This window comes from Gavia stellata, chromosome Z, assembly GCF_030936135.1.
Source record: "Gavia stellata isolate bGavSte3 chromosome Z, bGavSte3.hap2, whole genome shotgun sequence".
Classification (NCBI taxonomy): Eukaryota; Metazoa; Chordata; class Aves; order Gaviiformes; family Gaviidae; genus Gavia; species Gavia stellata.
This window is the reverse complement of record NC_082637.1, coordinates 19,421,567-19,443,357: the sequence shown is the minus strand read 5'-3', so window position 1 is coordinate 19,443,357 and position 21,791 is coordinate 19,421,567. Positions and strand designations below refer to the sequence as shown.

The window sequence follows — 21,791 nt, the reverse complement described above, 5'->3', positions numbered from 1 at the left end:
GTTCTAAGGGCTAAGTTTGTTTGAAAGGCAAAAATTTACAAGAAAAGGCACTATAAATCATTTTTGAAAAAACCAAACTGTCCTGCAGTTACTCTTACAATAGAGTAGAATCTGTAAAATATTTTCATCTATAAAAAGACACTTTCATTAAAAATGTTTAAATGTTACTAAGCTTTAAGGCACTCCAGCTTGAAGAACCCACTGGATCACAACTACTGTTGGTGGCTCAGATCTCCTTTCTTTATCCACATAACTCATCATCTTCAGTCTTTGTCCTTTGTGAGTTCTGTAATTTCATCGACATCTTCTATATCCTGTGTCATTTTCTCATACTGTCTCTTGAAGAAGCCAAGCTGTGAGAAGTATTAAAATAACACCACATTGTAGTGAGTCATTGATAGTTACATTTCTCAGCTAAGCTAAACGGTGTGATGGTAGAAATGCATATGTGTGCATGCACACACATACAGTGTTTGATTTATAGACAATTTGTAACTCCAAAATGAAAGGAGCAGGGCCTTAAAACTCCTGTCTGGTGCAACTAAATGCCAAAACAGCAGTGCTGAGTAGCCAGTTGTCTCCCTGCCAAGATACAGGTATCTCCATGCTGCTTTGGTGTGCCAAGAAGCCTTTCAAGCACCAATGCCCTGGCACTCGAGAAAAACTTTTCTCTCCCCTTAAGCTATGTATCCTTTGCAAATGACTTTTTACCCCTGCCCTTCTCTGTTCTCTTTTTGTCTGTTCAGTGTATATCCTCTCCCTGCTTGCTTCTAATCCCCAGCCTTGCCCACTGGGAATATGGGAGTTCAGACCCCAGCTGGGGAATTATGGAAGGAGGCAGGCAGTGTCAAAAGGAAAAAAGTAAATGCCACAGCCCCTGTTTTGAACCACTGGAAACTCATTTATCATCTTCATGTTGCCCATTTCTATGGGGACCCATTTCAGAATTTTGATTTCTAAAGCCCTTCTAAATACTCCCATTATTCATACCACCAAACTGCATGTGCAGTTTTGTTCAGCACCAGAAAAGAGAGATTCCAAAGAAAATAGCCCAAATGTATTTATCCCTTTCTGCTTTTCTTTTCAAGAATATAAACACCTACTTACTTTCCACAAAATGGCAACCAATACTAACAGCAAGAGGAGTCCAGCCAATATACTGCCAATCACAACACCAACTGGTATGTCAGCTTTCTCATCTGGCTTCATTATTGTAACTGGGATCTGAAAGCAGAGAGGTTGTGCATTAGGGGTTAATCATGTTAACTGCATATAAAGTAGGATTTGTAAAGCAAATACTTTACTAACCAAGAATAGCTGGACTACACACATTCCAGGATCAATGACTGGAACACACCAGGCAATTACCGCCCTTTCACTGGTGTCCACAGGTACCTGGGTGCACCACCACGGCACATAGCAGTACCAATTAAGAATCGGGGACCCTCATCACTCTTGGTCATGTACAGTGGGCAGAGGAGCAATCTCTTCCTGCTAGCTTTCTGCCTCTCCAGTAACAGGAGGTCTTTCAGAGTTGTTACCATAGTGCACAGACACATCATCACTAGGTAAACCAGATGTGCTTACATGGAGGAGGGGAATAGCCTGGTGTAAAGCCTTGTCTGCTCAAAACAGACTTCTGCTGCATCAGCTGGAGAAGAACTACTTCCAACCGAGTGTTGTCAAAGCCTTATCTGTGGTGGGCAGCTGTAGGAGGCAATACTAACCATGGAGCCCAGATACCATCAGGCGCTCACTGTGTCTGCGGAAATTTCTCCCCTCCTGCTGGGCAGGTACCTCTGTCTCCTTTGCCTGCTGTTCCTACCTTCTGGGAAGCCACTAACAACTTGTTAGATCTTCTCATGTTAATCTGTGTACTCCTGAGTCAACTGCATGAATTTGCTGTAAGGTGTATGGGTCAAACAGGAGTGTTCCTAACACACCTATGCTTCCTGAACTACAAGCAATACCAGAGAGGTCCCAGAACAGCATACAGTGCCTGGAAGTCAGTTTTCAGGTGATACACCATCTAGTTGGATTGGGTATGACCAACTATATAGTTACATATAACACAGTTGCTCAGGGAGACGTTGCTGTAATATTTATGAACTGTCAAATCTTTGGATTTAATCTTGGAATGACATGTATTTAGCATGAAGGTTTTTTTCCTTCCTGAAACATGATAAAAGAAGTCATGTTGGTTTACTTTCTCAGGGTTGCTTGCTCAGTGCATTTGTCTGGTGTAATTTAATCTTAAGATTTCTGGGAAACTTGCACTGAACTGACATCTCAGTGATTTAAGTTATTTCTGCTGGAAGGCTCCAATGTTGTGCTAGGTGTGGCTGTATGTATTCATTTCACTGAGGCAGGATGGCTTTGCGTATTTTCTAACTGAATGGCCATAATGATGATTACAGCAGGTTAATGTTCTGTCCTCCAGCTGGCAGTCCTTTCCAACTTGGAAAAAATCTGAAAGCTTTTACGCAAAGATACCTAAGCAACTTCCCCACATAGCATCACAAGGCAATATTAATTCATTTGGCTACACAGCAACCCAGCTCATCCAAACTAAAGAGCCGATCTCATACATATGTGCAGTTTGCCTAGTAATACTTTCTCCATTAGATGAACAGCGAAGTGGCACTGTTGGAGAGGTAAATCGATGCCTAAGAACAAATAACCTCCGTGAAATCAAACTGTGGTCAGTAAGACACCACAGCTGGGATTCACCTCATCTAGTGTTACATCTACAATATAGTTCCTTGGCTTCCAATGGAGGATAGTCTCTTTTAGGGCCTAATTCACCCTACTTATTTTCAGGATCATCTTTACGATGAGATGAATTGCATCTCAGAAATACCTATTCTTTTTACGGATTACGGTTTATAGAAGGGTTTAACTCTGATAGGGATGGCTAATGTAGATACTAAGTTGGATGAATCCTACCACCCTTTTCTAAAATAACAGGGTAAGTAGGGAAATAAACTCACATTGCTTCTGCACTGTCCTATTGCCAAGAAATGTGAAGGGCAAAGACTGGGTATCACTGCTGGCCTGCCAAGAAGTCTGTGCAGTGCTGGGTACTAGCTCCATCACTGAAGCGTCAAAGCAAACTGTCTGCCCTAGGGAGAGTGTACCTCCACCAGCTGGCACATTTTCCAAGACTTCTCACAGCGCAAGAGTCTATTGAGCAAGGATCAAGCTGTAAGCCTCACCAAAAGCCACTGTGTTTCTTAGGAGCCCTGTGGATAACTTTCAGGGTCTGTTCAGCCACTGCCTAAGAGCTGTAAAAGTCCCAGCTGCAGATGTTTCAATGGCTGGCTGAGGAATTACCTTTTATTTGTCAACTGACTTAATCAGCAGTCATTTGAAGAATTAAATTCTGGTTCTCCTGAAATCACTCACAGAACTGCTGGTAATGTACATTTGGCAGTATCATGCTCCAGCTGTGGAATATACCTAGTAATAGATGGTTTATGAGCTACCTAAAAAGCCTGTGCAATTAATTGGAATATTTGCATTGTGTATTAATGAGTTTCATCTCCTAGCAGAAATAATACCATGCCACAAAGCTGAGGTACTCAGCACACTTCAAATACAGGCATGTAATTTTCCTGCAAAAACATGGCATTATTTCCAGAGCTACTTATATATTCCCCTTGCTTCTTCAGGCACTGGAGGTTTCCCTGAATACAAATGGGTCTATTTAGAGGTTCTTCACAAGAAATGGAGTGATCCATGAGAAAACAGTGACAAAAAGTAGTACTGAATTATGGTCTTATTTCCCCATTGAGATAGATCTATCAATAACCACCTTTGTACATATTTAACTGAATTTTCCATTGCCTGTGAATAGGCTATGCTACACATTCTCACAGATATTTGAGTCCCATACTAAGTTGCATTTTGGTCTTCAATGGCCTTCATTATTTTTATGGATAAAACAGGCTGATAAATCTTGTAAAAATAAATCTAAACTTAGTATTGCAAATGGAAGAATGTTCCTCTCTAGACAGGCCAAGAGAACAAGATATCTTTTTATTACAACAGCACCACAGCGCTAATGTATTCTTCCAAGTGTTGTTTATGTTGTATATAGCAGATGGAAGCCTTGGGAGAAGGATTCTACACTAATAAAGCAGTGGTTTGGAGACTTTTCTTGAGATTAGCTGTGTCCATATTGTCCACAGGACAGCCATTACAAGTGCAAAAAATAATCAAATGTCATCAGAGTTTGTAATTTGCTATGGACTCCTAAAGGACACTGAAAATTAAATCGTATCACTTTAATACAGTAAAAGAGAAGTTGAATATATCTATCACTTACAGTCAGGGTATTCTCTCCAATTATAAATAACTCAGGGTTATGCGTATCGATTTTTGCTTCTGCAGAGAGTTGTAATGTCTGGAAAGTTAACTGAAAGAGAAGATAAAAAAGCTTTATTACAGGGTAAATCAATTTGAATGTAGACATCCTAAAATAATTCTTTTGCTTTGAAATGAAGACTTCAGAACCAAAAAAAAATCATAGTATTAAGAAAATTAAAATTATCTTTTTATTTGTCCCAAGCTAACATGTCTATGAACGTAATAATTTATCAGTAATCCAGATTAATTTTGCTGTTCTTACTAGCAATGAAACTGGAGAACTGGCTTTTTTTCTTTAACATATAGTTCAAACAAAATAGAAGGAGTTGATTATATATCCATTTTGATAGTTATTTCAAAGCTGTCACTGCTGCTAGAAGGGAAGAGATCGGGGGAAAAATAACAGAGAGAAAGGGAGAAATAGCTCAGCAACAAAAGACAGATGGGGATACATCTCTGGCCTTTGAAAGAAATGGAAACTTTCCCTTCCCCCTCCCCCACCTCTATCCAATGCTTCTGGTTTTCCCCATTTATTTTTTCCTAACACTATCTGTTCCTCTCCACTGCTTAAATTCTGACATCGCTCCCTCAGCTTAAACAAAGAAGATGACAAAAATCTTAAGCCAATTCCCATTTGAAAAGGGACCTTGTGCCAGATCCCACTTCCCTCTGGCCATGTGTCGAGAGGAGAAGAGCATGGCTGTGCAGACGTGGCCAGCTCACTGCTGCTCTTCTCCCCACATGGCTGGCATGGAGAGCCCCGATTCCTACGGCACCACTGGGAATGGCCTCGGGTCCATGGGAGCACGGGAGCTCTCTCCAGCCATACCAAATGCAATGACTGCTCTGTCATTTTGCTTCCTCAGCCATTTCTCTGTGGCAGGGCCAGGTACGGTGGGCTTGACACAGGGAACGGGAGCAACCGTGGGTCTGCAGCAGTCAATGCAAACCAAACTGACCGACCCTGCAGCGTACAGTTACTGCACGCCTGCACTGTGGCCATCTGCCCCAGTGGTCCATTCTGCGCTCCTTAACGTTTAGAAACCCGTCTAAGCACTATTCAAGGCACCCCATTAATTCCCAAACACATCTTTCTTTGCTTTGCTTAGCAGGTATCAGCAAGACTGCTATCCCCTTCTTGGACAATGACTAATTGCCACTAAATAAAAAGGCTGATTATGTGCATTATTGAATGCTTGCAAGATTATTTGCACTGAACACTGACAATCAAATAGAAAACAACAAAATGGGAGATGAGAGGAAAACTGTGACATGCGATCTTTCTTTCCCATCACCCAGTGGTAAACAAATTACTTCCACTCACTTTCTTGCAAGGGTAGCAACCTTTTGTTCAGGTCTCCACCTTCTGTGTACCTGACAGCACTAACAAGTTGTCTTGAGCCAGCTGATTTGAAAAATACAAACTTTAAAGACAGACAGATGCTTTCCTTCACACACTTGCATAAGTATATTACATTATCAACCTGACCTTTTCCTTTTAAGAGCTGAATACTAAAGCTGAGAACAGCCCCGCTGTTAAATGTCAATACCTGCCATAAGACTTGCCAGACAAACTAAGGAGACTGCGTCATGTTCCTGACATTGTAGGCAAACCTAGGAATCCAAGACAGTTTGGTTGGTTGCCTAGCTAAGAAGAAAACATGGTCTCATTTCAAAAGTCTAGTAATTCGTGATGAGTTATATCCTGGAGGACACATGGTGATTTAAAATGGGAAAGTCAAAATACTATTGATGGATATTTTTAAGCATCTGTAGGTCTTTTAGCAAGGGCTGTTTCCTTGACACCAGCTGTAATAAAAACAAAAAAATCAACTAAAAAAAATTTCCACACCTTTTCTAACAAATATAACTGGCAGCACTAACAGGCTTTTGATATTTTGATGTGACTTAAAATGATCATTATGTAGGCTGTGATGTTCAAAAGCTAAAAGCAACATTATTTTCCAGGCTATGATGATACTGTACTCTGCTGTCCTACATTGAGTTTTGTGGAAACTGTAGTTCCCTTTGAATGAATTTAACAGACACAGAAAATGGGGTTTTTTCCAGCTGTGGAGATTGCATTATCACAGCATTTTCTTAGGTTTTGTGCTGGACTGAAGGTTATCAGCGCCATTATGCAGCCTCATTACTTACTTTACTTGGAGATTCAAGTTTTCAATGTGGAAAAACACATGCAACAATGTAAAGTAAAAGGAGGTCTTTCTAGATTGGAAGGTCTTTTTACTGAACTTTGAAAAATATCAGGAGTTAGGAAATATTTGAGTATTGGATCCTTCACAAAGATGCAGCCAATACTCACAGCAGCAAAGGTTCCATTCCAAATTCGGGTGGACACGTTCACAAAGTACTCTCCCTTCAGCATAACGTCTTCCAGTTTGCATGTGATGGTACTGCACTTCACATTCTTACAGTTCTTTCAGTGGAAACAGCAAGGAAAGGCAACAGCATGCATTAAAAATACACTTTAATAAATGTTCTTTTAACATCCAGATTTTTTGCCCTTGCCTTTGCCATTCTGTGCATACAAATTAAGTGCTTGCAGGCTGCAAAGAACATGCACCTTTTCATTTATCTAAGGCAGATGCAGTATGTCTGAGAACATCCATAGGCTGCACTCCTGCACTGTGAATGAGTAATGCCACCCCCGCCACAGCTGTCCCCACAGGCAGAGCAGTGGGGTCACAAGGATCAGCTCTGCGCCCCTGTTCTGTGGTACTGCAGCCCTGAGTGCTACTCACCAGTTCTTTGGAAGCTCTGAAGTTCTCTTTTGTGAACGATGTAGAATAAGGTCTTTTCCCTATTTGCAGTGGATTTATCTGAGCTTGACAAGTAACACCTCTGGCCTAGAAAGATGGCAGGAATGAAACTAGACGACATCATACTCAGGAGTTTATAGTCATCATAATAATACGTATTTCTGCGATGACATGGTGGTACAATGGCATGGTACAATGACATTGTATAACACTGGATACTTTAGGAAACTAAGAGTCTGTATGTGGTTTTGGTCAGAATTAAACAGGTCTTACGGTAATCTTTTTCCGTCTAGATTGACCTGAAGGGTCTGTCCCAACCTAAAAATGCCATTTTTACTGTAACCTTCCCAGGAACTTGGAGAAGGACCTAGCTGAAGAGTTCCAGAGTCATATGCAAAGACAGCCGTGGACTGTAAAGATAATCCCCATCTGCCAAGTAATAGACTAGTGTACTGCTGACACAGTGGTCCTCCCCCTTCCCTTTATGAGGAAGGGACAAGAAGAAAGGGCATAGATTCTCTGAATGTCGGCCACACTGTAAGGGAAATAATTGATGTTTATGGTAGTGATTAAACCCCAAAACAAAGCAGTTTATGTAATTCAGTTTTTCACCTGATCTGTGGTGACTGCAGTTATGTACATCAGTGGGTTGTCTTTGCTGGTCAGTTCTGGAAGATGGATTTTTACAGATGCCATCTTTACTGGAATACTTCCTGTTGTTACCTGCAAAGCAAGTAACTCACAACTAATTCAAGCAGCTATACTTATATATGCATAAATTATTTGATATAGCAAGAAAAATCAGAAATCATGGATGAGTATGGAAGAACTGGACTCCTTTTGCATCAATGTTTTTCGTACTAAGACACTTACTAGGGTAGTAATTACACTATGCCAATAGTAAAGCAGAAAGTGTACTGTATAGCTTCAGGTCCCCGTCTGTTTCCTTAGCAAAGCTCGTATTAACTGCATGAAATACGTTTTGAAAAGCAAATATTCTGCCACAGCCAATAGGCCTATTATTTAGTCCTTTAGACTAGAAGTTACAGGAATGTAAACGGAACATAATTTAAGTTTCTTCCACATTGCATACTTGGAGGTGCATTTTTCTAGGCTATGTAATAAATGCTGTGATCTGGCTAGTTCTTGCATCTGGTTTAACCCTTGCCAAACTTCAAGTTTCAAAGTCCAAGCCTGCAAAGACTTGTTTTCCTTTATCAAGCCAGCAGAAGACAAATACGCTCTGTGAAAAAGCAGTCTAAGTTGGCCTAAAGTTAAGCATTAACCATCTTCTAAATATGTAAATAGTGCAGGACCCATCCCTCCCCCATTCTACTTGGGCAGCAAGTGTAAATTTCAGCCTTAACCCTCATAAAGACTGTAAACATTTATCCCCCAGCTATTTGCAATTTTTTTTTCTCACTTGATTGATTCAAAAGCATCGAAACCAGACAGTGAAATCAGGAATGTTTTTTCAACTGTTTTGGGACTGGGCTACAGGAAGAGGTAAGGCAGCTTCTCGAACCAGAAACATTTACTAACCTTAACTGAGAAGTTGAACGTGGGGCCAATATCTTCAAAATTATTCACAGTGGAAGGAATGTTATGACCAGAGTATACTTCATAAAAGTTGATGTTGGCAAGCCTAGTTAACAACCATAAAACAATACATTTCAATTTGGCAGCTGCTTTGAAAACATATGTTACTGGATATGCCTTCGTCAAACAGGTCAGAAGTACAGTCAGAGGAAAAATCAGCCACTTGTACTGCTGTTTGAATTTTACAAAGTTGGTTAAGAAAAATACACAGTGTACTGAAGCCTGGAGCTGGATAGAGCATGTGAAGGTAAGACAGGACGGCTGCGTGAGATGCAAGCTCCCCTCAGCCTCCTGCACCCCATGGTGTTTCGGTGCCATACTGCAAGCTCCTCTCCCAGGCATGAACTGCAGCTTGCAGCCTTGCTGTGGTCTCCCTCCTCAGAACGGGTCCCCCGACAGTCCCCCTTAGTACATCTATAACAGCAAATACCAACAGACTCCATGGGAGATCCTGGGCCCTAATGCCATAGACCACAGGCAGGCTTGTTTCGACACTGCCTGGGTGTGGAAACACAAACAGCAGCCTGCTTGTGTGCATGCTACGTATCAGTCTCCTCTACGCCACTGTCTTTAGTATCTATGGGTTTCAAAATTCTAAATTTCCAAAGTAACATGAGGGTGGTTGCAGCCCACCACAGCATGAAATTACAGGTGTGTGATGGAAGGACATGGTGTGAGGGCCTGTGGATGCTCGAGGGGCTCAGCCAGCTGGAACCATGCTCAAAGACAATGAAAGCGTCCCTGTGTACTGCATCGCATCCATGTGCTACCTGTGAGCAGCTCCTCTGCTGAACCATCCCAGAACTGTGTCTGCTCTTCATCATTAGCTTTCATAAGGAGGCTAATTTAAGCAGTCAAAAAGCAAGCTGGGGAGTGAGTTAACAAGAAGCAGGGACTATCATGATTCCTACATCAGCTCTTCCTGTAGCACAAGGTGAAAATCCATCCTTTTTACCAGTGCTGCTCTCCCTGTTTCATCTGGATAACATCTGTGCATACCATCGCAAATTAACACATGTGCAGTCTCACAGAGGTGCTTCCTGATCAGTTGTGCTCCTCCATACTGCATCGTGGATCCTTTTCAGTCTTCCATACTTCTTCCCATGGGCCCTTTCCTTGACGGGCCTCCTCACAAGGACTCCTAGGAAAACCCATGTGATGCATTTTCTGCTTTTTTATTGCTAAAATCTCCAGTCCTTCCAGGATGCACAGATGCACAGTATCAGTTTCCTTGTCCTTGCAGGAGTCACTGGTAAGACTGATTCCCACCTCTTCTCCTCAAAACTCAGATTAGGAGATTTTTCCCTAGTAAGGCTTCACTTCAGCAAGACAACACTTTTTTCTCAACCCTTGTATTTCAAGAGGTTGTTCCTTGGCTATATTACCTGCCTCAAGAAGGAACTATCTTCAGATAGATATTTCCTAAGTAGAAGAGTATAAAAATTAAGTAACTCCAAGGGAAGCATTTAAAATTGTACCTTGGCTTAATGTGTATTTCCTTTAGTTCTTTTAAATTGATTAATCTCCAAGAAAAATCCTTTTCTGGCAGTAGGGATTCCTTTGTGCCTTGACTTGCACACAAAATTGCATTTTCTCATACTCAGGAGATGCACCTGAATTCAAACCCATGTTTTTCCTCGAATAACTCTCTTATAGACTCCATGCCTCTCATTTTCTGAAGCACTGAGTTTCTTTTCATATTTCACAGCTGATTAAATTTGCTGATTCAGGTTTGCACCATATCAATTTCCTAGGACCCTGCTTAAGTTCTGCGCTAGCATCCTAGTCAGATGCTCCTGTAGTCTCTGTGCTGCTGCTAACTTTGGTGACAAACACTGTGCTTCTGCTGAAGTCTCATGCAACTTTCTCATGGAGCTGAAAGAACTTGCATCGCTGACTCAAATGCTTCTCTGCAATTAAAATAATCTGAAAAATTCTGCATGACTCCAGAATTGGTGCACCTAGCCGCAATGAATGCAGGGCCTCTGAATATTCACAGAATCACTAAGGTTGGAAAAGACCTGTAAGATCATCAACTCCAACCAACAATGCAACACCACCATGCCCACTAAACCATGTCCCGCAATGCCACGTCCACACGTTCCTTGAATACCTCCAGTGATGGTGCCTCCACCACCTCCATGGGCAGCCTGTTCCAGTGTTTCACCACTCCCCCAGTAAAGAACTTTTTCCTAATATCCAGCCTGAACCTCCCCTGGCGCAACTTGAGGCCATTTCCTCTTGTCCTGTCACTAGTCACTTGGGAGAAGAGACCAACACCCACCTCTCTGCAACCCCCTTTCAGGTAGTTGTAGAGAGCGATAAGGTCTCCCCTCAGCCTCCTCTTCTCCAGACTGAACAACCCCAGTTCCCTCAGCCGCTCCTCATAAGACTTGTGCTCCAGACCCCTCACCAGCTTCGTCGCCCTTCTCTGGACACGCTCCAGCACCTCAATGTCCTTCTGGTAGTGAGGGGCCCAAATCAGAATACACGATTCAATGTGTGGCCTCACCAGTGCCAAGTACAGGGGCACGATCACCTCCCTACTCCTGATGGCCACACTGTTTCTGATACAGGCCAGGATGCCGTTGGCCTTCTTGGCCACCTGGGCACACTGCTGGCTCATCTTCAGCCGGCTGTCGACCAACACCCCCAGGTCCTTTTCTGCGGGGCAGCTTTCCAGCCACTCTTCCCCAAGCCTGTAGCGTTGCATGGGGTTGTTGTGGCCAAAGTGTAGAACCCGGCACTTGGCCTTACTGAACTTCATCCGGTTGGCCTCGGCCCATCCATCCAGCCTGTCCAGATCCCTCTGCAGAGCCTTCCAACCCTCCAGCAGATCAACACTCCCACCCAGCTTGGTGTCATCTGCAAACTTGCTGAGGGTGCACTCAATCCCCTCATCCAGATCATCGATAAAGATATTGAACAAGACCGGCCCCAAAACTGAGCCCTGGGGGACTCCGCTTGTGACCGGCCGCCAACTGGATTTCACTCCATTCACCACAACTCTCTGGGCTCGGCCGTCCAGCCAGTTTTTTACCCAGCGAAGAGTGCACCCATCTGAGCCACGATTCGCCAGCTTCTCCAGGAGAATACTGTGGGAGACAGTGTCGAAGGCTTTACTAAAGTCCAGGTAGACAACATCCACAGCCTTTCCCTCATCCACTGGGCGGGTCACCTGGTCATATTCTAAAACTGCTGCTGCAAAGCAGATTATTAAAATAATTTTCTGTACTGTGGTCCCTACTCCAGCTCAGGTCATCCTACACAGCCAACAGTTCTTGTAGTTATGGTGATCTTTGAATATTCATTGTTGCTGTACATTCTTAAGCACCTTCCCCGTTTTCAAATTTCTCACATTCTTTGAGTAATTACTATTTGTTTTCTATCAGTTTTGTTTATTTTAACTATCAGTTATCATTTATTTTCTATCTATTATGTTTATAAATTTTGGAATGCTTCGAGATGCAGAAGTATTTTTTCCACCAAGAATTGGTGACCAAGTGCATCAAATGTAACTATATGTAATTTATCCTAGAAATTCCGTAATCGGGAAAGATAAACAGATTTTTTTTTAGATGAAAAGTAAAATATCATAGCTCGATCCAAGAGTCAAACCGGTGTATTTTTGTTTCAGTCCTAATTTAAGTTAAACTGTAACTGAAATCATTCTTGTTTGGAACAGTAACAGACCAATTAGTGTTTCAGTGCATCCCAAATCACCAGGGGTTTCCAGGGCTGAAGATAAGAGGTTTCAAGGGCATGATATGAAGATCAGTCTTAAAGGGATTTTTGTCTGTCTTTCTCACCCTGCCCACCCAGCAGTCTCTCCTTACAAACTGCCCTTCCCACTGTAAAGGATCCCTCTTGCAACAGCCCTGACCTGCCTTCTGCAGGGAGGGGAAAGCGCTGGCACCAGGAGGGAAGGGGTAGGGTAGCTGTGAGCCAGAGTGTCTGGGCGGGTGCGTGGGAAAGTGGCATGTGCTGTTCCTGATGCCAACACAGCTGCAGCAAGGGGGAATCTGCCATGTGCCACCTCAGGTTATAGTTCAAACCACTATCTCAAACTGCTAACAAGAGTTTATATTTTTGATCCAGGTTCAGCGGATATGTCCATTTTTTTTTCTTTTTTTTTTTCTTCCCCCCTTTGCTGATAGTTTCAGCTAGGGCATTTTTTTCTGGTTGTTGCTGTTGTTTTGTTTAGTTTTGATCAATTTAACTCCAGATTCGATCTAATGTCACTACATTTGAGCCCAGAGGCCCAACCTTATTATGTAGTATATACTAATTATATTATCAAAACCACAAGCACTGTTCAATACTTTCATTCACCTGAGCATTTGTAACAATTGTGCAGAGGTAAACATGGATCCACAATTTCTTACTACACATTCCATATTTTTTTACGTGTAAGATTATTGGAAGAACATAAAATTCTGCTACTGTTAATGAAGTGGGTATTTCTTACGACTTCCAAAATGACAATGAAGTTTCACTATCTTTTCAGTGGCCTTTCAAGACTGTTACTATATTCAAATGTCTTGGCAAAATGACAGTGACTCTTTACATTATTCAGCATACCTTGTGAAGTGAATTTCTGCATCGTATCGCAAAGGAATTGATAAGCTGACCCGGTTGTCCAATTCTTGCTCTTCCTTACTTTCACTGTTCATCAAAACACATTTAAGTCAGCTGTTACAATATTATTTTATACAAATAAGGTATTAATACCTAACTTGCTTTCATACAATTATATACTTTACCTCAATGCATGAAAACTTAGAACTGCCACATTCTGAAGATTTTTCAGGTTAAAATCAAAACTAATATCAAAGGACACCTATGGAACAGACAAGGAACACACAGTAAATGAGTTGATGGTACAACATCCAAAGGACTTCCCAATAGCAACATAATTATTCATATGTGCAACAATCTAGAATTGTCCTCTGTATCCGAATTCACCACTGATTTCTGTGTAATATTCAGTATTTTGCTTTCCCCTATAAATTGGCATTATTACATAAACATGAGCTATTTGCATTTTTAAATTGTCTATAACTAACTACAAGCTGCAACAAAAGGTGTTCACGATTGCTTCAATTACATGATTTTAAACACTAGCACTAATGCAAGCTTTGTATTCACTCTTTTTTTCCATTCGTTCCAACAGGTCCGCTTTGACCAACGCCATTAAAAATTCAGAACAAACTTAACTCTTTATATGCAATTAGTTTTTTTGATTTTGCCCCCCCCACGGCAGAACATCGTGTTTCTATTCTTTCTAGCAAGTTTCCTATTGCTCCAGCTGATGGTGTTAGAGGCTGGAAGCCTATTTTCTCTTCTGCCCTTGAAGAATAAGAGATGAAGTTCCATAAAACCATGGATATGCCAAGATTTATGGTATATATGAGAAAAAGGATATATGATCTATCCTACGGCTGTGTGGGCCATCCACCTCCTCTCAAAGCAATACTGCTTGCTTTCTTGGAGATGAGAGTCACAGAGCAGGAGAGGGAGCTACCCCAGGTTCACGCAGCAGGAGAGTTTTGATGGGAACTGTGCTCAATTCCCAGGAGACTGTGTGCAATGCTTTCTGTTTCTGCCCCCAGCCCTCACCCTCTAAGAGTTACAAAGCTTCAGTAGCATATGAAAGCCGTGGGTAGGGACAAATGTGCTTCAACGGCCTTTTTTCCTTTAATCTGGCAGGGAGTCACAAAAGGTTAGCCCTTAGTTTGCTTCTTTTAATGCCTTTGAAACCCAAAGGGAAGTTAACTGTTGCCAAATCTAAGAAATCCTCACAAGCAGTAAATGCAGATTTAGGGGAAAACAACAACAAAAAAAGCCTTTGGGTATCATTCAAGGTTATTTAAACATGCTAGCTGTACCTGTTGTCCTGTTCTGAAAACAGGATAGCTTATTTGGCAAATGACTGTACTTTGTGCTGCTCCTGTCTGACATGAGACTTCAGTCCCATCACTCTGCAGAGGAAACAGAAAAGTCAGCTTACTATCAGGTTTTGATAAAGCAGAGAGGAAGTTTCCAGTCTGTATCTTCAAAAGGACGTGTATTATGCTAAGTAGTAGTACAAATAGGTGTTAAGGCAGTAATTCCTAGAAATGCAGCAGGGGGTGGGGCAGAGGCAGGAGAAAGGTGGGACAATAACCAGCCCCGTGCAATTTCTTGTGAGCTGTAATGGTCTTACTAGAATTTTGTGCTGGGCTTGGAAGAAGGAATACAGGCTAGAAAGTACAGGTCACCTCCAGCATTAACTCCTACAGTGCTTCTTTACAGCATTTTTACAAAACTTTTGCAGACATATTTACACTACCTGAGAGCTCGTTAAGTACTCTCACTATAGAAGTTAGTGTGCAGAGAGGAACTCTGTCATACTCTTTGTAGGAAAATCTACAATACGTAAGAGTTTATTTACTACTTTGCAGAATATTTAGCATGTCATCATCCTACATCAAAGACAAACTTGTAGACCATAGCCAGTTATCATCACTTTGAAAAGAATTCATAAAAATATACTGTCTTTTGTTACAAGCATCCCTAGCAGACATCTACCATTCATGAATTATGCTACAAAAAAAACCCCCCAAAACAACACCCATACATTCTCAGCTTATGCTTTTCTTCCTGCTTTGAAGCAAGCACATTTTTGGTCAAAAGCTTCACTTGCAGGCTGAAATACTTCTAAGCAAATGGGCTTTTGAAGCAAAAGAAAATCCTAGCTGTGAAAATCCAGTGTGATTTTTTGGTATGAGTGGAATGAGCAATACTGCTGCACAACGGGATGGGAAGGTAGAGGGGCACCCTCAGCGCTGTATGGAATACTTCTGCCAGTTCATTTTTCAGGAAAATGCTGCTCTTGGGCAGCCTCTCTCTCTCCTCCTCTCCCTTCAGTATAGGATTATCATGCACCTCTCCAGTAGCGGCCTGACCATAATAAGCCAGCACTGAAGTCTGGATTTCATCCTTCATTAATTGGGAGCAACAGTTAAGATTATAGATTTACTGCATTCCCCCAAATACCTATGTATAATTCCTTTCTTTTGCCTTTTCTAAGACAACATTCATTAGAAGAAGAGCTTCTGGTATAGCAATCATTTCAGTCTGATTATCTGTCTAGCTGGAAGACATGGCCTTGGCAGTAACACTATTTCTAGATCCAAAGTCTGTGCTTTAAGGCTGCATCGTCGATGCTGCATGCTTGATTTGTCAAATAAAAATTCCCTGTGGCACAGCAACTGCATTCAGGCATGTTGTTGGGAGTCATGCAGATGTGGGTGCCAAGGCCTAAAGTGAGGAAAAGATGACTGAAAAACTGAGGTAAGGTCAAATTCAACAGGTTGCCAACTTTTATGCTGAGTTGGCAGTGTGTCTCCTTGACCTAAATAAACTGATATGCTGAAGGGAATAATTCTGGCATCCAAGAAAATAAATTGGGAGAGAGGTTTGCACACACATTCTTTCCTGGGATAGGCACTACTAGAAAGAAAAAAATACAATTTCTCCGAGAAGCTTGAAAATCAGTGACAATAACAGAAACAGCAAGGTTGGGTATCACGTACTGGTAAGGACGATGAAGCAAAAAACAAGTTGTCTGAAAATGTAGCCTGGATTCTGGTGTTATATGCATTTTCCTTTTTATTTCTCAATTTCACATTGAACGTTAGTCTTCTGGTTTTGCTGCTGACAACAAACTGCTGTTTGCTGTTGGAAGATAAAGTCCATTGTTGTAAACAGAGGTACTAGAACAGCTGTGGATCATGAAAATGTGTTGCCTGTAGCCAACAACAAATAACAAGCACAGCAAGACATTTCCTACATTCTACGCACTTAAATGCTTTGCTTTCTAAATCCTTTGACATAAGAAACTTTGTGATGGTGTTTCTTAAACCCAAGTGGAATTAGCATCTTCTTAAAGTGCAGGACGTTGATTATGTATGATCAAAGTCACTTTGGTCAATTTTCAAGGGCTCTACCCTGCTGGGAAGGTGGGCAGAAGGTGGGCGGTGGACTTGGATGGCAGCTCCAGGAAAAGGCAGCCCTGTCTCTCTGCGTACTGTACATGTATGCATGTATCTGCATATGGACTTGGAATATATGCTGCCTGAATGGCTGACCTCAGCTCCCCAGCGGCACAGCCTGTTGCAGGATCCTTATTGCTCCCCGTGGGAGGGACTGAGACCAGCTGCTCTCCCAAGCGTGCTCCCTTTCCCAACAGCTGCCAGCCAGCCAGCATTCTTGTGAATGCTCACTTTGTCTTCAATCCCTAAGGTACTAAAATTTGTGTTTGTCTAAGCTGACAAGAGTCCTACTTCTCTATCTGTGTTCCTATCATAGCTCTTTTTCCTTGATTAGTTATTTAGACAGAAATGCTATTGCTTTTTTTACCCCTGTTATGTCTAAGTAGATGTTGAACTAGAAAGTCATTCTCATCTGGAAATTCATCCAAAGCCTACAGACAAACACCCGACCCCAACAATTCTACTGATTCAGCTCTTACCCATCATCTGCCTTCCGCTGAACATTCAGAACAAGATCACAGAAACAAAGTTCATCTTCACCACAGTCTTTAATAAAAGGAATCTACGAAAACCAAAAACATTTCCTGAATGACAGTGCTCAACTTTAAAATTATCTACAGACAGTGGAGTGCAAGCACCTTTGCGGTGAAGCGCATTCTTGTTTTGCAGATAAGAAGATCCCTCTTAAGGGCATTAAAAACTCCTATGCATGAACAAGTTAACACTACATGTCAACCGATCTGTAAGAATGGTGCAGGCAGGTTGTTGTTATCCCACAACAAATGTGATGTAATCAAAGGGGTTCCACCTCTCCTTTATGTACTCTTTTACTGTAGGCTAAACTAACCTAAAATAGTTCATCTTTGCCATCAACTAGAAGTTCACATCAACAGTGACATGGCTCAGTCAACGTGCTTGTTATGCCATGGTGGCTGATGCGTGTGTGTGTGTGCAAGCAAGCCCATGCAGTACAGACAAAGGTATAAAAGGAAGCAGGGGACACCCCCCCAGGTGCCTGCTTTCAGCCCAGTGACTTAACTAGGACACCAGTTTTCACTTGCATGTACCTCTTTGGTGTTTGTGGGGGCCACACATTATGGACGTGTGTATAGCCATACATTTTTCAATAGTAAGTCTGCATACTTACACTATAGGCCACTGATGCAGGAGAATACATATCAAGGACAGGGCTGGAGTCAGGATTTGCCAGGCCAATGTCAATGCGCAGACTAAGGGAATTTACCGCATCGGAAGGTTCCTGTAAAACACATGGTTCAGATGATAGCTGTCAGCACAGCAAACAGGGTAAAATTGGTAATTCTATTGTAAATTGAGAATGTATAGTAAAACCATACTTGCTGTAAACAAGAAGAAGTAACAGTGCAAAGCTTCATTTCTTACAGAAGAATCTACTTAGAGGGAAATTAAAATCTATTGAAACTATGAACTACGGGCTCTGGGTTATGTCAGTGCTGAATTACATAATTAAGAACTGCCTCTTCTATCCTAAAAAGCTGTGCTGAATTTGACAGTTATTAGTTTCTTTGAAATCAGAATCTTACTAAGTATTTTCACTTGTGGAAGATTTGGGAAATGTAAATCATTGAGTATACCACGCATGAAATTAATCTTACAGACGTAAAATTCATCAACGTCTTCTTCTAATCATTTTTGTCACAGAACACTGCTTGCAATTGCACTTACCTGTACACCGAAGATGTCATGAACACAATTCTCCTCATGACGTACCACAAGATCCCTCTGCATGTACCTTTCGTTATTTTCTTTGAACAATCCTCTAGAAGTCACTCTAGAGGACTGGAGATCTGCATCCAATGTTGCATTGTACTTTATAGCTACAAGAAGAATAACAGTACATTTTTTGCTGAGTATGACTGATCTCATTACTATGCTCAACATTACAGAGTGACCAGGCTTTCCTAACCACACTAAATATTTTACTTTTTTCGTAGCTTGCTAAAGACAGTCTCAAAATGATAAAATTTTCTCTTGTGTTTTCCAAAGCAGTCAAACAGGTTTAAATCCTGACGTAAGTTCTCATCCACAGCGAGCACATTAAATGGTAATCAATCCAGTCTCCACTGCAGATGTCTGAGCCTGCAGCTCAGGCAAGAAGCCAGTCAGCAGGGCCAGGATTATGCTAGATAAAGGGGCCTTGCAACCATATCCCTGAACTCTGAGGAGACTATAAAGAATCTGCGTCTTCTCTTCAATCACATAATAATTTCTGCCTCCTTCTCCTCATATTATGACTAATACGCTATGGAAGTTCACCATTATTTTATAGCTCACAATCATGAGTTCCTGAAGGCACTATACATAGCACTGAAGCAGTCCAACTGGTATTATCCATGACGTATACGTTTAACTAAATAGCTTCATAAGAGGCCAGTGCTGGTCTCAGACATATTTGGTGCTCTCCTGTCCTCTGAAAAGAAGAGCTTCTCCCCACTGACATCTGCACTGAGCCTATGGATTTTTCTTTTTCTTTTTTTTTTTGCCGAAGAGAGAAGAAAAGTCTGCAGTCTGCTGTTGAAACCAGCAGGTTGAAAAAAATCAGCTTCTCACTAATGACATTTTCTGGGGTTTGTTGAACACCAAGGATACAGCTCTCCTTTATACTGTTAATTCCTCACTTTTCAAAGATCACGGAGCCAATGATGAAAGTAGGTCTTAAAACCACTTTCTCAAGCACTTAAGTTTTATACTGAATTTGCCTTTCTTTTCAGTCTAATATATCTTTAGAATTTCCACTTCTCATTTGAGTAATGGACTTTTGAAGAAATTAATATAAGACAAGTCACTGAAATACTCTTACCCACTTGATTATTTCTCTTAGGAGGTCTAAATGTAGCCTGAAAACATATTTTGACAGTTATTTCTGTGTTCTTATTCAGCAGACTGATTTTTTCAGGTTTAAATGATGCAATTATGGACACATTTGCAATACTTCGTGACCTGAAAAATATTTTCAAAAGGTTACATGTGATTTTCAAGAGCACTGGGTAACGCATAAGCTATTGTCTATTACTATCTGTAAATGTAACATTGATTTTCTTGGCTCCCAATGCAAACATTTTTTAATGGCATTGGTAAAATCATTTTTCTTTGCATATAAGTGAATTTGTTGATACAGTAGCTTTCAGTAATGACGATAAATAATTTATCTGTCAAATTAATGGATAATCAATGTCTGTATCCTAATGATCTAATCCTTCCCTTAAGATAACAGAGAACGAAGCCATTGTCCTGTTTTCCCAATAAGTCACCTTCTTCTACTCCTTTAGGGAAGTTACTGAGCTCCTTTGGGAAGGCAAAGAAGCATAATTCTTCGTTTTAATTAATACTCTAATTTTTCAGAAAAAAAACTTTCATGTAATTAATCAAGAGTTTGAAGAACAGTTTCAAAGGACCCCTGCATGTAAAAACAAACACTTTAATCAAAAGTGAAACTCATTAATCAGACCAAATGCCAGCATGAAAGAAAAAATAAGCATCTTCATTAATCAAATCTAAATAAATGCTGGTACTCCAAGGAGCATACTTTTCTTCAATGCGATTCCCACCAGCACCAGCAGCAGTTCTGTTGTGGGTCAAAGGTCCAAACTGACCATTCATTTTTAATAATCTTGTTTCATTATGAAATAAGTAGCAATTCAGTGATGTTCTTCTTCTTACAATGGAGAGCCTCAGGCAAGAAGACAGGCGACAGATTGAAAAGCAAGCTCCATTTTAATTTAGCTCCTCAAGGAAGTAGTGGAAAATACACAGTACTTAGGGAAGCAGAGGATTTGGGTTCTGTGAAGCCTTTCGTCTTTATTTTGTGAAACTACTCAGATTGCTCTGGCAAAGGCCACATGCCAGAAAAGATGGGTTTCTTGCCAGAAATAGATGCCAAGGCGCTTTCACTGCTCTCTGTCCTTACCCTGCAGGACAACTCTCTCCCCCAGATAAGCCTACCAGCCAATAAAGGTCACGCAGGTAGTGTGGGAAGTGGTTTCATCTGTCTCATGCTCAGCTATCAAAATTATACTGCTGCTACTGAAGTACAACCTGCTGTTAGAAATACTCTCAAGTAAGCCCCACTCCCTGCTGCCGCCCCTTCCCTGCCTGCACAGCAGCAGTGGGCAGGGTGTCTCCTGGCTCTCCCCATCCCTGCCCAGGTCCCTCCTGGCAGCCCCTGCCACCCAGCCTTCCCCCATGTGCCCTGGCTCTGCCCCCCACGCTCCCCTGCCTTTTGATGGTTTGATGATATGTGCTTAAAAGAGGTTTAGTCTAATGCTGTTTTTCAGCTAGTTATGATAGCAGTGATGAGGCAGTAAGTGCGTTAGCTCTGAACACATGGAATGAAAGAGCTCTTTCGTTTGTTTGTTTTGCTGTTTAATTAACTAAATGCTCAACTTGCATCTGAATCATTAAGTGCTTCCTTTCTAAAAGAGTTTACCAACCAGAGCAGAACCACATTTCCATTAGCACCAACGGATACGTCAGTAATGTCATCGTCATCTAAGTCTCTATGGCCATCTACCGATCTTCCAAAGAATTGGAGCCGTTGTCCAAAAGCAGAATCTGATCCTAAAATTTTCTGGGAAAGAGAGTTTGGTTACTGAGTTTGCCACAAGCGTGGTTAAGTCTGTAGATAGCAGCCTAAGCAATGGATTTTCACTGATATTCCCTGTATATGCAATGTATTGTTTAAACAATGCTTTTGTGGATGTTTCCTCAGATGCTTTTAAGCACTTTTTCCTCCCCTGTTGGAGCAGACAATGGACTAGATTTTTCTGTCTTGGGAGTAGATCAACTAACTGACTGCTGTATGCCAGCTAGTACTTACTGGAAACTTTTTCCATCTCACATTGAGCAACTCAAAGAACAGGAAGCGTAACAGGAGTTCTGACAAATACTTTCTGCAACCAGAAAGTCTGCATGGAAGGTGACATTAAAATTACCATTAGCATATAGGATATGCAAAGACCCTTGAAAGTCT

General features: G+C 41.4%; 1 protein-coding gene across 1 annotated transcript in view; it reads right to left on the bottom strand.

Moving 5' to 3' along the window:
- Positions 1–263: 263 nt before the first annotated feature.
- The window catches only part of ITGA2 (integrin subunit alpha 2), a 47,392-nt gene continuing 25,864 nt past the window's right edge, over positions 264–21,791 (bottom strand). Inside the window, 16 exon segments of the mRNA XM_059833900.1 lie at positions 264–353; positions 1,108–1,224; positions 4,328–4,417; positions 6,692–6,805; positions 7,131–7,235; positions 7,761–7,871; positions 8,691–8,793; positions 13,329–13,412; positions 13,511–13,587; positions 14,636–14,728; positions 16,325–16,466; positions 17,263–17,345; positions 17,931–18,041; positions 18,488–18,639; positions 19,623–19,762; positions 21,253–21,389. Coding sequence (XP_059689883.1) covers positions 264–353; positions 1,108–1,224; positions 4,328–4,417; positions 6,692–6,805; positions 7,131–7,235; positions 7,761–7,871; positions 8,691–8,793; positions 13,329–13,412; positions 13,511–13,587; positions 14,636–14,728; positions 16,325–16,466; positions 17,263–17,345; positions 17,931–18,041; positions 18,488–18,639; positions 19,623–19,762; positions 21,253–21,389 — 1,749 coding nt within the window.